Raw genomic sequence first — 17,808 nt, forward strand, 5'->3', positions numbered from 1 at the left:
GAAAGTATCTTTTAAGAAGCTACCTGATTATCTCGGGTTTAGATCACATACAGGATTTGTTTTTCACTTTTTTGACTATCTAGTGAGGTGTATATCCCACACCGCTGTGGCTGCTCTGTGCACTCGTCTTCTTTCTTTGTTATTCGGAGCTTCCTGGTGCAGTGGTGTCATGTCCAAGAGCTGGCAGCAGCAGCAAGCCACCGGTTCTTTGTTCAGTACAACAGAAAAACAATGCAGGTAATGAAATGTTTGTAAAGTCGATCAGCCTGCATCACATCTCATCTGCAGGGAGCTGAGTTTTCTCTCCTTTGATAAGTTTGGAAACTGTAAAACTGAATGTGGATCCAGTTTGGTGGCTTTTTATAATAATATGATATCATCCCTTTAAAATCAATCAAATCTGCAAAAAGTTTCAGCAGCCCCCCTCAGAATCAGCTGATTGTTAATGTGCAATAACTTTGGTGTATTTAATGGAGCCATGCAAAGTTTTCAAATATGTTTGGAGCCGCATTTCCCTATTTTTTTGGGTTTTTTTTTTTGATTCTTCTGATTTTACACAGAATGTCCCGGGTTTTCCAACTTTTGTCAAGCATCAAAATGTTAAAAATGCAGGTTTTATGATTGGAAATGGCGAAAAAAGTACGTTAACTGGTAGGTGGATATTGTGGTTGGGGCAGGGCTGCAGACTGCAACCACAATAGCAGAATATGTGACTGTGTTTTAAGGGTGCGAGTTGAAATTTCAGTTGGTTTTGGTGCACCTCCTGCTCACTGTATTAATCATTCTGGTTGAAAGCTGTACTAGCTCAATCAATCTGTCCCTACCTGATCTGTGAAACAAGTCATTCAAGTGTTACCGTATCCCAAAGACGAAGCGATCTGTTGCTGATTATCTTAAATAAACAAAAAGAGCAGCGAGTGGAGGAGGTCCCGACTCAGACACACCTGATAATAAAAGGAAGTTAGTGACTGAACCAGTGAAGAAGAAAAAGTACTACATTCAGTCACAGCACAGTGCCAGGGCTGTAAAATAAGTGACACTGACGTTGAAAATGCTCACAGCCCACGTTGATGAATCCATCCAGTGGAGAAGCTGGTCAGAGCTGACGTTGGTTGAAGCGTTGACAGCAGGATTAGCTGAGCGCCTCCTACAAAGCCTGTGTTCAAACTCTTGTGTCCAACATACATGCAGAAGTGTGTCAGTGCATGCAGGTATCAGTGTGATCGATTATTGAGATGCTGCCCAAAGCCTCAGATGAGGTGAGAGATTAGAGCTGTGACTGAACAAGTAGCAGGAATCCCCACTTCCCTTAGTATGATCAGCACATGTAAAATAAATCTGAATGTTAAGGGGTTTTTGTATGTGTTGGTAAAATTTTGTAGATAAACAGGCTCAGGGAAATGTAAATTTGGATGAGCCGGTGACATTAGGCCTTGGAGCAGTTGTCTGTAGCTTAGCATATGTATTAGCTTGTTTCTGTTCAGTAAACACATGCAGTCATTATTAATTAACTCCCTTGTTCTGGGTGGATGTGCAGATGGAAATGCAGCAAACATGGCCAGTCAACATGAACAAGAAATGTAGTGATTATAGAATAAGATCTCAATCAGTCGAGCAGTCACTTGTAATTTTAAGCAAGAATGCCAAAAATGTGCTGGTTTTCATCAGGGTTCAACCAGTTATTGGCCTGGCAGATCCAATATTTAGCATTTTTCCCATTACTCGTGTCATCGTTATTTAAACGCCAGTTCCTTCAGTAAAACAAATGTGCTACTTTGGTTGTCTCTCCGTCTGCACTCACTCTGTAGTTTCAAGCAATACTCCACTGGCAGCACTACATGACGGGTTAAATGTCACGTGTAATAGCCGATTAGCTCTTTTTTTAATTAAACATATGTAAAACAGTAATAATCAAATCCTTTTCAACAAAGTTTTGTCTTGGAGGTTGTGTTGTTCTAAATTTTGACACAATGATTTTCATTTTATTTAACATACATCAGATCTAGATGTTGGTAATCTGCCTCCATGGTTTATTGTCGGTTGACGTCTGGTTTTCTGCTTTTGTCTGACACTAAACTAAACAGTGTTGGACAGAGCGAGCAGCAGTCTCCACTTTAGTCTGACGTTTCATAAACAAACACTCAACAGGTTAATCAAGAAATAATTTGCAAGAATGTGTTTGGCTGCAGCGCTCCCGTTTGTCTACATCTAGACACCGTGATGAAGCCTTGGTCGGGACGGGGGGGGGATTAGGGATGTCCAGTGTCTCCCGCTGTCTGTCACACACACACACACACACACTCACTGAAATACAAACACACACACAGGCGGGTTCACCCACGTAAGCAGCCCATCTGTCCTCTGAGACCAGCAGCTGGTTGGTGGCAGAAAAGCCCAGCGTGAACTTGACCTCCGACGCCCTGCAACAGGACAAGTCACTGCCCACTGTATCCATCGACTGTATCTGTCTGTCTGAAACACACACACACACACACACACACACACACACACACACACACACACACACACACACAGACATCCTCCCTTCGCCATTAGAATCATTAACTGGACACTGATTATATTAAGGCCGGACCCACAAGACTAATTTCACTAAGTGCAGAAAGCTTGTGCTTATTTTGTGTATGTGTTTGTGCGTTTGCGTGCGCCGCATATCTCCCGCTGTTGCTCATATTAGCCGACAGTCTGTTTCAGTCTCTTATATGATGTAAGAGGCCAACACTATGAACCGCTTTGGCCCGAAGTTCAAGTCGATTTGTTCGAAAGACGGTGCGGTTTAGAGGGAAACTTTTATCCTGTGTGCGGCAGAAAGGGAATGGAGTATGTGCTGTGTGTTTATGTGCTGCAGCTTCACTGTTAAAAGAACATTTTTAATCAAGTCGCAAAGTCGCTGGCGCAGGCGTTTCTGAAATCCTCCCAAACAAGATATCAAGTTTTAATGGCTGCAAAAATCTTTGCTTTAGAAAAACCAAACACATTATTTATTATTTATTAGCACTTAAAACTTGAACATCTGTTGAAAAGTTGTGCAGAAAAAGCTGTTTTCAGAGTGTGCCGGTGCCGAAGTGTTACCGAACAACACGAGCTGCAGTCAGATGGAGTCACGCCGCACTTGTTGTGTACCGTCGATGCTTTTCTGCGGCCACTCACTCTGTCTGTTTCCAAGAAGTGTTCCTTTTGTTGCTGGCGTTGCGGTCACTCCGGCATCTTAATTGCTTCTCTTCCTGGTACCGATATTGTGCCCTCACCGTTTCCTCTCTGCGTCTCCTCCACAGATCACCAGAAGCTGGAGCGGGAGGCGAGGATCTGTCGTCTGCTGAAGCATCCAAACATAGGTGAGTCACCTTCGAGAGCCAACGGACCGAAGATGACTGGAGCAGATGTGATAATTCAGATATGTCACGAAAAGATGTTGAAATCAGAAAGGTTTAGTCACTGCAAAACATCTCTGGATCCACAAATCCATCAGCGCTGTCTTGTTTAACTGGCATGTTTTACTGAAATTAGCTTTACTTCCTCATTGTTTTGAGGCCAACCATAAAAAAAATAAGAGTACCAGGAAAATCAGTGCATTTTTTCCTTTAAGGATTCAAGGAGCTTTATTATCATGCCAGCTCACATTTACATGTTTGTGGTACGACATTAGTCCTCAGGTCCCAGTTTTTAAAAAGCCTAATATACAATAAGTACCATGTAAAACAAAAGCAAAATATAAGTAAAAATACAAGCAATATACGTGTAACTATAGTAAAAAATACAAACATTTAATATTAAACAATTTGTTGATTTTCAACTCTGATAAAATCCCAAACTGAGAAAAGTACTGACGTGATCATTCAGTGAGTTAATCAAACAAATCATATGGATTCAAGAAAAGCATAACTCTGCCTGATGAACTTATAAAAGTCCAATAACTTGAATCCTATCAGGCTTATCTGGGATCTGATGAATTTAGAGACGCACTGAAAATTAAACAAATAATGTGTTTTTCCATAACCACCTTTCAGGTAGCTTGTGGACGTTTTTTTTTAATGTCTTCTCACATTTTAAGCCACTGTGAGCTCAATTTTCACTGCAAAATAAATAAAGTCCTGTATGTTTAGGGAAACAGCACAACCATGGATAGAGAAGTAGAAGTAGAGAGAGTTGATTAGTGTCTTTGTGTGGTGTGACTCAGTCAATATGGCATAAATCTTCAAAAAAAAAACAACATTTTTTTGATTGCCTTTTGATTAACACCTGGATTCAAAATGTGCAGCATTTTTCCAAGTGCCCACAGGTGCTACCACTTCTGAGAAAAATGGTGGCTCTACATATTGTAAATAATTTACTACTTACATTATTAGGTGGCCTCCACACTTCTTTCTTATCAGCTTTATGTAAACACAGACAAGTTCAGCTGGAAAGTCCCTGAATTTTTGTCACGTTCCTTTTAATCACAGCTGAGTCACTCTGAGTGAGTAGAAGAAGAGGAGTGTAGAATTTTGATATTTTACAGAATCTGGTTGGAGCAAACTGTTTGTTTTTGGCGTTTTTTAAAAAATGAAACATGTCAAATAAAATTGTTTTCGTAAAATATCTTAATTTTAAGCTTAAAATTGTTTCTAGACTGAATGGCACATCACAGACGAGTAGCATCAAAAATTTCAAAACCTGCAGATTCGCTCTGTTTTCACAGTTCTGCCTCCGATAAATGGTGGGACTTTCTGCAATTTTTGTTTTCCTATTTTAATAGACAGCATGTTTTTCTGTCCTCGCTGGAGGGCTTCGAGGATCAGAGGGTTAATTAAAGGAATTTTGAGCGATAAAAAAGGGATGGAGATTTTAACAATGTGCAGGAATGTGCAAATAACACGCCCAAGAATGTGCACATTTACAAAGCATATGTATGAAACATATCTGAGTAACATCAGCACCTACATCACCTGATCAAGTTAAATTAGATGTTTTGGATTAACAGCAACTTACCTTCTTTTGGTAAATGTTGACGAATGCCGGCATGTTTTAGTTCGTCTCATTTTAATAAGTTTACTTTATAAACCTGTTTTTTTCCAAGAGGTCAGGCAACAATGCAAACAGACTCATAACGTTACTGGACATAAGGAGCTTTTTGAACTTGTCAGAAAGAGAAGTCGACTGAAAAACAATACTTTGGATGGCAGAGAAAACTTAACAAGACTTTCCATAAAAACAGTGTGATTTGTTCAGTGTTGTGACTTTATTATTTAACTTTTTTGTTCACACACATGCTCCTAAATACATTTTACAGTTCGCAGGCATTTGTTTTTAGTCGTATATTTGAGTAAAATGCTCGAGTCTGTTAACTCGACCTGCATAAATGTGAAACTAAAGGTGCTCATTTTACTAAACTACATGTTTACAGAGCACAGACTTGCCTCGTCCATTGACAGGTGACGTGTAAAGTCAGGGTGCTGCAGCATTGCACTCGGCACATGTAGTCAAGTCTATTAGGCAGACCTATTTAAAACTAATGCAGCTGAGTGCAACAGTCCCGCCATCGATTCTGCGTTTATGAAGGCTGTAATGTTTCAATCTGAGAAGCGTTGATTCAACTGTGTGATCATCTTGGCGGCTGCGGTTTGTGATGCTGCTGAATCGTGTTTCGCTGACAGGTGTTTCTATAATCTTATCCACGCCGCCGATATCAAGCCGGATCGGACAAGTAACAGAAACAACTCTCGGGTCTGTTACCGCTGATGTCGGCTGACACCTCTGCCTCTGCCAGACTGCAGCCCTATCCACTTATTTCAGAGGCTTCTTGCCTTCAATCTGCCCTTCATCCAGTGAAACATGTTCGGTTGCGTCCAGGTCAGGTGTGGCTGTGGAAACGCTGTTTACCTGCTGTGGGTTTAAGCTGAAACATTGTGGTCATCGTTTCATCTCAGAGCCAAAACAACAACCGTGGCTTTTTTATTAAGTTAGCTTTCATTTTAGCGTTGCTCGGTTTAATAATAGCTCTGAAACAAATGGCCTCCGGCGATAGGCAAATCCGCCAGTTACCTGATCTGTCGCTGTGTGGGACATTTGCATGGTGCGACTGGCCAGCAGCCAAGGAGGCAAAGTGAGTCTGAACACCGACACATGCACGGTCAGCTGGCGGCACTAATACGATCAACACTGTGTTTACTTTGTGCGCTGCGTGCGTGAAGCCCGGTGGTCGACGGTCACTTGATATTTCCCTCTAAATGACCAGCATTCCTGACGTCCGTTTGGGAAAGTGTGGAGCAGACGGGCTCAAAATGAATGTTTTATATTCCTCATGATCAGCAATCTTGGATGTATAGCGGCCGCGTTTGCCAGTGAAAGCACACGGGAGCCAGACGAATGTTTAATCGTGGTGGCAGTAACCTGTCAGGTAGACTGAAGGATTATTGTGCCTGTAAATGTCTTTGTGAATCTGTGTAGAGTGTCGTACAACTTGGGATTCGTCGCGTCGCTCTGACTGTCTGTGAGATCCAGACAAAAGGCAGTGGCCCCGTGGAAAGGAAGGAAATGGCAAAGTGTTTTTAAGGCAGACCTGCCAAGTGTGTTATCAAAACATGCTGTCCAGTCCAAGCTACACGCCCACACACACACACACACACACACACACACACACACACGCTGCGTATGATAGCAACATAATAGGCATCAGGGTTTCATTGGTCTCTCTTCGTCCCACCTGATTTCAGCTTCCTCTTCTTCTATTCTTCCTCTCCTCTGCGCTGCTCTTTTCTTATCCTGTTCTCAAGGGGAGACCTTGTCAAGTTTTTCTTTTTCTTTTTTTAAATGTAACTCGTCTGAAGAAAGAAGAAAGAGAGTAAAATAGCACATTTTCAGGCTTTATTCAGGAACTCGAGCACCTTCACCCACCTTGACACGAGCTGGTTTTTTAATCAGCCTGTGAAAATCCAGTCAGTCGGTAATTCAAAACTGATTTACGACGGTTAAAGTTGTGCTTTTTCGGCGACAACCCCTTCACCCGTCGTAAGGTTTCCTGTCTGGCTTTGTTGCTTTTATAGACGAGACAAAGCCAAAAAAAAAAAAAAAAAGGAATTTAGCAGTATCACATTAATTATGAATGATTAAAATATGGTAACCGTTCTGTCGGTGTTCGTGTCCAAAAGCTGGTTCCTCGTTGCCAACCGGCCAGGTGGCGCGTTAGAAAGCTACTGTCTGATCGTTTCTGATAGCGGCTCGGTGCTGCTGGAAACCTGAGAGCACTTTGTATCACTTGACCTTGTGTGTTTGTTATGATTATGAATGAACATACTAGTGTGTGAACGACACCGATGCTTTCAGGGGACCTCAGTTTTTTTCCACTTTGTGGCGTAAATACAACACGTACTTATTGTAAAGCACTCGACTAAGTTTTTATCATTATTCACATTTATTAAAATAGAAATAGTAAGAATAAGAAAGCAGATGAGAACCTGACTGATTCAAGCACCATGGATCTGTTTTGTTTTATGGCGTTAAGCAAGTTTGTTTTTTTTATTTCATCTTTGAGTGAAGTGAGTGATGAGTAGACCTGGTGATTACAAGAACAACGTGCATACCGGTAACCTTCCTAAAACGAATTAGTGATGAGTCACCCTAAAGCATGAATCATACCTAAACAATGGCGTCATTTAATGCATGGAAAGAGGAGCATTTTGTCAAATATCCCCCCACACAAACTCTCCCAAATGATATGTTCAGTGGAGTTCTTCACTCTTTATTAAGACGGACGTTGTGCGAGAGAGTTTGCACACTGGAACGTACCGTGATAACGTGATTTGCATTAACGTCAGTGATAAATAACGCAAATTTCCTCAGCATAACGTCATAGCGCACATTGCTAACATACCGAGTGTCAGTGTGTCTGAACAGAGAGAAAGCACTGACATTAACCCTCCGCCTCCACTCTCCCAGCTGACCTCCAAATGTGGAGTGATTGTCGAAGGGATCGGTAACTGTCCTGAAAAAGTAATTTTAACCACCACCGCCCCCCAACACGCTGACAGAAAAGCTTCAGTCAAAGTAATGGTTCGAGGAGAGTTTCCAGTTAGAGGCTAATTCACATGAGCAGCTTTGTCTTACCTAATGGCCTGATTTGTAATTGAAGACTCTCTCTCTCTCTGTTTCTTCCTCACCAGTACGACTCCACGACAGCATCTCAGAGGAAGGCTTCCATTACCTTGTCTTTGACCTGTAAGTAAATCGCATTAACATACACACAGAACATGCATGTGTGATGAATGTACGTCCTGTTGCATCTTCTTCTCTGTGATGGTGCTTGTGTGACATGTAGTGTGTCTTCTAGTGGAGATGCACAGGTAGCAATTCTAATGTTAACACAAAAAAACCCCCACACAAATAGATATAAACACACAAGTACACACATAGATAATATATATATGATTGTATGAATTATCTTACCTTGATACACATTAAATAAAGAAGTCGAGTCAAACCTGGAGGCAATATTCTGTAGAACATAATGGTCCAGCTTCAGCTCTTTATCATTTAGCGACAGGGTAAACTTTGGGCTTAACTTGGGAAGAGCTAAGTGAAGGATGTGGCTGTGATGTTTCCTAAAAAATATTGGCAATTGGAATTGTTTTAGTTAAACATTTGGATGCAGGAAAGCGTTAATATGTTGGGAAAAAAGAGAAACTGTGCAGGACTGCCTCACTGTGCCATTCAAATCCTCTTCAAAACTTGGAATGTTCAGTGTTGTTGTTGTCGTTTCCCATCGTGGAAAAGACGGTTAAGGCACATATAGTGAAAATGACGGACAAAGACTTAAAGCTGCAGCCTGTGACTCAGACGAGGCTCAGAGTGGAAGCCCTGGACCGGCTGTATCCTAACGGTGACCCTTGATGTGAAGTCCCGCCTGGAGAGCGTCGCTAAGTTGGAGGTGGTGGGGCTCACAGGGTCACAGGTGTTTTTTTGACCGGGTAGATCATCTAGCAGCATCAGACTAGCACACCGTGGGAGACCTGCACGGAGAGGGACTGTGGGCGAAGGGGTTCCATTATCAAGCGATCTGATTCATGAGCCAGTGAGGCAGCACGCTTGTAACTGAACTTCATATTTCTGTTACGTGCCTCCATGGTGGTTTGCAGCTAAGGCATTTGCTAGTGAACCTTTCTGTAGAATAATTTTTGTTTTGCTGCTAAGTGTCTGTTGCTGTTCTTTTTTCATTCAACTGTATGTTAAATATCAGATTTTATCAACCCAAAGTGACAGAAAATACATCTATTTGTGACTCAAACATCACAGTTCCAACCCTTTTGTGACACTTGGTGTACTTTGAAATATGTTAGGTAGAATGCAGCACCTAATTGTTATAAAAGTAGTACTTAATAGGTACAGCTGAAAGTTCAGAGCAAGCTTCAGGTGATTACTATTTGGTGCAACAGATACTGATCAACCAGACATGCCAGTCAGTCGTGTAGAGGCTTGTATCATCAACAACTAGTCCAGCGGCCTCTTGAAGCACCAGCCTGAGCCTGTTACACTGCAACATAAATCACCAAAGCATACGAATCACTCATTAAAAAGTATGTTAATGATACTTTCTGTAGTGTTTTTCATTTGTGAGAAGCATCTGCATTTTATTTTTTAGGGAGGGGGGGAAAAAAAGGGAAATAACCAATTCTCTCTTTTCTTTCCCGTCTGTCTGCAGTGTCACTGGAGGAGAGCTGTTTGAGGACATCGTTGCGAGAGAGTATTACAGCGAGGCAGATGCCAGGTACAGTATGTCAGGCGGGCTGACAGCTTTCATGCATATGTGCAAAGTTTTTCGGGGGCTGCCGTTGTCAAATTTCATGCCGCCCAAAGCAGCAAAGTCGAGTCATGGAAGCACAAAATGTTTTGCCGTTTAAATCTGTGTTAATGTACTTTGTGTGCTTTAGCAGCAGACGGGAGTGCTTCTCGTTTGTGGCAGTTCCGGTATGCGCTTTATTTTCCACCAAGTGACTCAGGCTTTTTAAATTTAATTTCATCAATAAGTAATGGCAAAGCTGTCCTAAGTGTTGAAATCTTATTTTGAGTTTGTTGTCAGGAGGCGCAGTTGGTTTTTTCGCACAGGAACAGATTACCTGCCTGACTGGACCTTAACCCACGTCCTAAGACACTTTAAAAGTTATATAAAAATAACTCTGCATGAGCAAATAAAACATGAAGATAATGCAGTTCTGTCAGCGTGGTAATAAAATATAATTACCGCTATTTAGTGTAACTCAGACTCTTTTGTCTGTGCCTATAAATGGATTGATTTATGTCGTTTGGTTTTCATTCTGAGCAGAGGTGTGGTTCAGGTGGTGTTTAACTCCATATTCTGACTTCATTACACAACCTGTAAGACAATAATCACATTGTTATATGCCGTGGTGTAATTAAGGCTCCCACAGAACTAGTCACGGCTGGTGGATGAACACATACTTCCAGCGTTCTGTTCAGGTAAAAAGAAAAATGAAGGAAGAAAGAATGTAGTGGAATAGAGAACATGAAGGGAGTGCATGGTGCTAAAGTGAGCAAAGTAAGCTGCAAGACAGTCTTATGGGCATTATATTAGCTGCCAAAACGAAGTGGAGGAAGATAAAATAGGCTTAGTACCACACAGAAATGAGTGTAAGGTGTTTGAGTGAGTCAGGAAGGTTTAGAGGAGATAGACCGAACAAAATTTGAAGTTCATTTTTAGCCTAATTTGGACACAATACCACTCTTTTGATTCTATCGTACAGAAAGAGGACAAAAATCTGTCTCAGTGCACCCTCCCACTGCTGACCCAGACTTCACCCTTTACTAATGTCAAGCTCCATTTATTTTAAAAAGAAATAATAGCAACTTTAACTGAGCATCAGACCAGCAGCACAAGTGCAGATATGTAAGCTTAGGACAAGCTTACATAAGACGCCCCCCCACAAAACCCTGCCCGCTCTGCTTCCTTCCTCACATTCATTCACTTTAAAATGCACCAAATTCTTCTTTCACACGCATCACACATCCTCCTATTCATGTACCACAGACTGCAGAGGATGTTTCACAAATGATTGTTGCTCTTAGATTGCAGGTATATTTATGCAAGTCTCACAGAGGTTATTCGTGGGACATAAATATCAGTTGTTTTGATTTGTGTGGTGCCAAAATGGTGCAAAATGGTGCAAGTCATGGATAGAATTTTGCAGGTTTGGTGAAACAGACCGTATGTGTTGCCAATCAAGCAATCAATATAATTGTAGTTGTTCCAAACAGGTGCAGAAGGTGTGAGAGAAAATCCACTTATGGGTCGTTTTATCACAAATCATCAGATTTAAAGAACAGTTTGTGCTCAGTCATTTTTGATTTGCTTGATTTTTTCATATCATAAAATATGGTGAAGATATTTGGGAAATTTTAACTTGTTTAACACATTTAAGAAAGATTATTTTCTGTGTTATGTTTGGAGAACCATTTGGAAACTCTACATCTCTGTTCTACTTGGATCAGACTATCTAGAAATGCTTTTGTTTTTTGTGGTGCAGTTTGTCACATCTGCTCAATCAGTTATGAAAGTTCAACAAAAATAACCTTTTTTTTACATTTTGTTTTGTGTGACTGTGACATGCAGCTAAATATGGTTCAGAAAATATCACAAGTTAACTTCTGCATTATACATTTTTTTGTTAATGTGTGCTCAAAAATGTGACTTTTCATGACATTCTCACATTTCAGCTCACTCTGCTTGTCCAATTTTGCAGATTCTGAATCAATGACATGATTAGAAACAACAATAAACATTTCCAGAGCTAGTCTTTCAAACATAACCCAAAATTTCAAGGGCAGTTGCTTTTTTTGATTATCTTTATATGATCTATCAATGTAAAATTTCCCAGATTGAATTTACAAGTTGATGATAAAGTTTCAAGCAAATCAGAGAAGGTCAAGCAGAACACTCCTGATGATGTGAGACAGAATAACCCTTATAAAATAGGGGTGATGCCGTATATGTGGTGTGTCGCTCACAGAGATAGTTGTGTAACAGACAAGGAGAGGTTCAACACTGGCTCCTCTCTCGGCTCTGCTCAGCTGGTCGGTGATGGTGTGAAGTGGATGTGAATGTCCGCCGGACTGCGATTCAGATGTCAGAAAGGTGTTGCGGGAAAAGCTTTCTGAAGCCTCACAACCATCCAGCCGGCACTTCTAATGAAGAACAGTGGCGCCTTTAAGCAGGATTTAATCTAAACTGTGTGCTGGATGGTCAATTAGTGTCGGAAACATCCTCCCCCGACAACTTTCCACCGAGCAGAGCTGAGAGAGCGCCGGGCCTCGTGCTCTCCCTCTTTGTAGCTCTCTTTATTTGTGTGTAACACAATGCAGCAATATCAATGTCTTCCTGGAAAGATTGTCTGAAAATGTTTCCCCCCATCTCCCAGTGATGCTTTTCTGAATGACTGAGAGTATAAACTTGCTCTTACTGCCAGGAAAGGTGTTTCTGTTGGTCCCAAAGGTGCTAATTTAGGTTGAAGTCAAGGGTGTCCACATACTTTTGGCCACATAAATGTTCATCATTTCATCCTGTGGCCGACTGAAACTTCTCCTCTGTTCAGCTGTAGTTGTCTTTTTTTGGCTCTTTCTTCCCCTTTGCTTATCTCTGCTTGTGTCTCTTTCCGGCTCACATTTCTTCCAGCGCTGTTGACCTTGCTGCAAGTTAACTCGTATTTATGTGTTTTGAATTTCGGAGCCTCTTATATGCTTTACCTTTCATGCTCCGTGAATTCGCTCTCACGGTTCTGCACAGGGTCACTTTAACTTATTTTTGCACTACAGTATTATTAAATCTACTCAGCCCTTGCAAAAATAAAACACAACCTCTCTGCTGTATATGAGAATTGCACTCTTTTATTACATATTGATATATTTTTCAATGTGCCGAGTTTTTTATTTTTTATTTTTGTTTTTTAAGCTACTGGATGCTTGAATTTCCCTCGAGATCAATAAAGCGCCCGTCTGCTCTGAACGTACACAAAGGCCAGCGATGACATTTGAAAATTCTCTCTCAAACTTTGTTCTTCCTCCACGTCAGCCTGCTCTCTGTTGTCGCCTCGCTGTTGAGGAGTGACAGATGTGTCTGACTTGTGTTTCTCATCCGTCTCTGTCTCCTGCAGCCACTGCATCAATCAGATCCTGGAGAGCGTCAGTCACATCCACCAGCATGATATTGTGCACAGGGACCTCAAGGTGAGTTATTGGTGAATATGGGAGGTCCTTGTATACGAGCCAACCTTCTATTTGTACAGAAAAAGAAAATGATTACACGCTGTGCTGTGAATGAAGAGGGAAAGGCATGCGTGGAGATTTATAACGGGCCTGTGCAGACGCTCACGCAGACGTCATGCGGTGACGCTGAGAACAACTTAAGGGATGAGCGTCATCCTCCTCGCCGGCTTTCTTCTCTCCTTATTTCTTCGTTCACATCTGTATGTCTGCACCCCCTCCTCTGTTTCATCTGTCCCCCTCTTTTCCTCTCCATCTCTCTCCCCTCCTCCCTCCCTCCTGCACTGCCGAGGAGTGACGAAAGCAGACCAGCTGCTATTAATAGCGGGTCGGTGGGTGAGATGACGGCCAGTGACGATTCCCCTCGCAGCGAAGCTTGTTCACCCCGAGCACAAACCAACAGCGCTCCTCAGCTGTGTGATTCTAATTTTAATTAATTTGAATAGTAAACGAAGACGGTATTGACCTGAGATTTAAACACCTGGATAAATTGCACTTTTCTGTTATTGCCACTAATGTGTTGAGAGTCCTAAACTTTAAATACTTTACTTTCACAATCTGATCTGTTACTTTTATGTGACACTGCAAAATTAAGCCATTACTCTGAGGGTAAGCAGACAAGCGTAATTGGAAAATAAACCATCGGTTTTCGTGTGAGAGTGGCGCAAATGCACTTGTGTTGCCTCTCATTGATTTTTGGCTTTCATATGGATGTCGGTATCAAATGAACTCGGAGAGGGGAAGAGTTTTAGAAAGACGATAATGATGACAGACGACGAGGGCGCTGGACAGAAATGCATTACATTAGCTGTTAATGCACGTGTATCCAAACTGTGCTACACCATTACTGTAAACACTTTGTTCTTAAATGGTAATTGAACAACAACAGGGAAATCTATGTTAATAGAATTAACCCTTTAAAACTTAATTTACGTGCCGGTGGGCCAGTTATTACAAGCTTTCAATGTTTCCATTTGATGGACTAAAGCAGCAAAAATACATGACGTCTGAATATTTCACGCAGCACAAACATCCTATTGCATTATAATAAATGCATTTGGCGCGCTAGCCCCCAAAGCTGTTTAAAACAAGTGCATTATCTCCGTAATAGCTTTAGTGATGAGCTGGAACAAACTTTTTAAACCTGCAAAATCTCATAACACGATATTGACTTTTAAGTTGACACAGTAAATTTGTTCGCAAACAGTTTTGACTTTCCACATTCAGTAGTTAGAGAGCGACACTATCATTCATTTGGAGTCATCTTATGAATCAAAGTCTAATATTCACTCTCTTTTAGCTCCGTTTTTGGTCCCTACCGACTCTGTGGGCTCACTGTGTAGTGTGTTTAAAAAAATTCCAAAAAAAGCTAAAAGGAGAATGGACCAAACACTCACTGATAACTAAAATATACACTCATCACATTATCTACATGTAAACCTCTTTAATGTTGTTGCTTGTGATGTTGTGTGACGCAAAAATATCAATCGTACAAACTGTAAAGCAACTTAGAAAAAAGCTGCTGTTACCTCAGGTCAGATGGACAAAATCAGCATTTAGCCAAGTAGAGCTAAACAAAGTTTAATGTTGTATCTGCTGGATGCATGTATGAGCAACTGTTTCCTAACATAAACCACCATAACTCTGAATGATTTCATGTCTGTGTGGTGCTCATATCTTGTTCCGCTGCCTCCAAGTTGCCCAAAAAATAAATAAAATCAATCAATACTCCTTTAAGGCATTAGTTTCTTTGAGAGAGATTCTTGGTAAAACAATCCCTGTAATCATCAGATAGCTCAGAAAAAGCAATATCTGATTTAGTTGGAGTTTTTTTTTACTGAGAGCGTCCAGGGGATAAAGCTGCCGAGCTGCCAAACGCAGCATCTGTACGGGAGCCATAAAAAACACTAATAATGCCCACAAAGCTGTGCCGTGGCAAGGTGTGACCTCAAACACGCATGCATGTCATATTTCTGCCTCCCTGTCATCTTGGGAGGGCCACTCGCTGAAGGGAAAACAAGAATTAGCGAGAAAGAGTTGAGTGCTGTTGGCTGGTGGCAGGCTGGGTTGCCATGGTAACTATAGGGTGAGGTCACTCGGCTGCTGCAGCGCCGGCGTAGGGACTCATTATGCCACCTCCCATCTATCTATCTCTATCTGTCTGTCTCTCTGTTCTTGTGTTGCTTTCGCTCCAGCCCCCCCGTTTTTTTTTCTCTCTCTTTTCCTATTGTTTCAGCTCTGCCTGTTAGAGGAGGGGAAATGCTTGTAGTCTTACATGTAAGGCCACCACACTGTTGGAGAGAAACATCTGTAACCGGTTATCCTGCTCGGGGTCTCCAGTCCATCGGGGCTCATGCAGACCCCCAACAACACTTGATGCTATCTCGATCTGATCAGGGGCCCTTGCATGTGCACACCTTTCGTAGTTCTTCGATTGAAACTTAATATGCAAAAGCTCTGGCAGTGAGTTCATGTCTCACTTTTCCACAGCCCCGCTCATGGTGCTAACCTAACCTGCGCAGGAAAAAAAAAGCTGATGAGCGCTAGTCCGACTCCCGCAGGGTGTCCCTCGATAGACGGGGGGTCATCTGTGGCTTGAGATAACAGGAAGAGGCGGAGTCAGGTGACCTTTTAGCTTATGTATCAGATTTCTTCCGAACAAAGTCACACTGTCGGTTCTGCTTTTATGCCCGGCGGAGATGTTATCGCAGCGCAAACCAGACCACCTCCAGGTGTAGTGTGGCAGATTCGATTTCACCTCAGTCGTGTTTTGCATGTCCCGCTACGTCCGGTCACGTTTTTGCTGTGTGCAAACCAGCATGCTTTTCCGGCCGTTCTGACCCACAATCCTCGGGGCGTTTATGTCATGGTCATCATTATAAAAAAAGCTTGAGCCACCGAGAGTGCACAGACAGATGACAGCTTATTTCACACTACAGAGTGCGACGTTTAAAGCTTAAGGCGCATTTTCATGACAAAGAAGTATATAGTACACCACATGAAACGGTGCATACTTTGTCAGGGCAGCTGCTGTATGTACTTAAAGTAAAAAGAACAAGTGTACAATTTGGAACACAGACATCTTGGCAGTTCCTGATTCCTTCTACCGCCAAACTAATCCAAAAATGAGCAACGAGATAGCCCATGAGTGGAGCTGAGGTGAGCTATGGACAACACCTGTCACTCAAAGTGGCCACACCCTTAATTACGCCATAACTTTAAGCTGTAATACAATTAAAATGGGTGAGTTATATAAAAAACCACTTCCTATACAGTTGTCATGAATGGGGGAATTAGCTATAGAGACTAAAACCATTTTTCGTACCAGCCTATAAATGTATATATTTGTGCTGTAAAGGTCGACGTTTTAACTTTGGAGTCTGTGGGGGATTGGCTCGCTTTCAGAGGCAGCCTCAAGTGGACGTGTGAGGAACTGCAGTCTTTGGCACTTCAACACTTTCTGCATTTTTACTACCTGAAAGTTGTCGCTTGATTCACTCAACTTACAGTGATGTGGACTCGTTATTTAGTTATGCAAATTTGCAGCTTTCCTTCGGGGAATTACTGGGGTAGTCCAAAATTAAAAAACAGAAAGTTTATTGTTGTAGCACACTTGAAAAACAAACTGAATCGATTGAAGTGCTGCAAACGCTTCAAACACCAAACAACAAGAAACATATGTGCAAAAAGCAAGACAGAAAAAGATTTTTAGAAAACTAAAAACAGCAAACCAACCAAAAGCCATTGAAAACATGAAGGTTTGGAGAGTTTTCTTTTAAAATATCATTGGAGGAGGAACGTTTGATTGAGAGAGCTATGCCAAAGCCTGCAAAGGCACGAGTAGGAGCAAGTGAACAGTCCCATAGCAGAGAGCACCTTGTCTCGTCCACAGAGATGTCTTTGATCAGGTAAGAGGACAAAACCCCGGCGTGCTCCTCACATAGCGTTCGGAGTCTTCATTATTTAAAGCGATCATGCATGAGATGTCATTTGTAGTCTGCGAGGGTTTAGGGTGGACAAAGAAAACTTGCAAATTCTCCTGAAAACATAGTTGTATTGCTGTAAGATGACAGAAAGAATATAACAACAACAAAAATCCCCTAAAACAATGTAAGCCAGCTGTGCAGCCGTAATCAGTAACTGACTCGTGCCAAACGACACTCGATGTTTCATCTCTTTTTTTTTTTTTTCTCCCTCTCACGTCGTCCTGAAGTGAGGGAAACTATGATGTAAGGAAGTGACTAAAGCACAGCTAATATGTCCTGATCTTTGCCAAGGCCTGACTTTTTTTTTTTTGCACGATTGTGTGATCAGAGGGACAGAGTCACAACGCTGTGTTAAATCTTGTGACAGCTGACTGAAAAGGTCTTTCCTTTGGGGGAAGCCTTTGTAGCCGGCTTGACCATATCATGCCTCATTGCTACTGTAGATGTCATCGTGCTCCTGCAGCTCGTCCAGTCATGCAGACAGAGAGGACATTTCTTGAAGTAGGGTACATGCCTATCTCAGCCCTTAATTAAATGTTTTTTTGTGTGTGTGTTGTTG

At 41.8% G+C, this 17,808-nt stretch overlaps 1 protein-coding gene across 1 annotated transcript in view; it reads left to right on the forward strand.

Annotated features, from left to right (window-relative positions):
• Nucleotides 1-3,187: 3,187 nt before the first annotated feature.
• The window catches only part of LOC103374527 (calcium/calmodulin-dependent protein kinase type II subunit gamma-like), a gene marked incomplete at its 5' end in the record, with an annotated part of 47,879 nt that continues 33,258 nt past the window's right edge, over nucleotides 3,188-17,808 (forward strand). The window contains 4 exons of the mRNA XM_008304626.1: nucleotides 3,188-3,353; nucleotides 8,157-8,211; nucleotides 9,692-9,757; nucleotides 13,155-13,227. Of these exons, the coding sequence (XP_008302848.1) occupies nucleotides 3,188-3,353; nucleotides 8,157-8,211; nucleotides 9,692-9,757; nucleotides 13,155-13,227 (360 nt within the window). The remainder of the gene's footprint in view (nucleotides 3,354-8,156; nucleotides 8,212-9,691; nucleotides 9,758-13,154; nucleotides 13,228-17,808) is intronic.

Source organism: Stegastes partitus, unplaced genomic scaffold, assembly GCF_000690725.1.
Source record: "Stegastes partitus isolate 25-593 unplaced genomic scaffold, Stegastes_partitus-1.0.2 Scaffold2270, whole genome shotgun sequence".
NCBI classification, from domain to species: Eukaryota; Metazoa; Chordata; class Actinopteri; family Pomacentridae; genus Stegastes; species Stegastes partitus.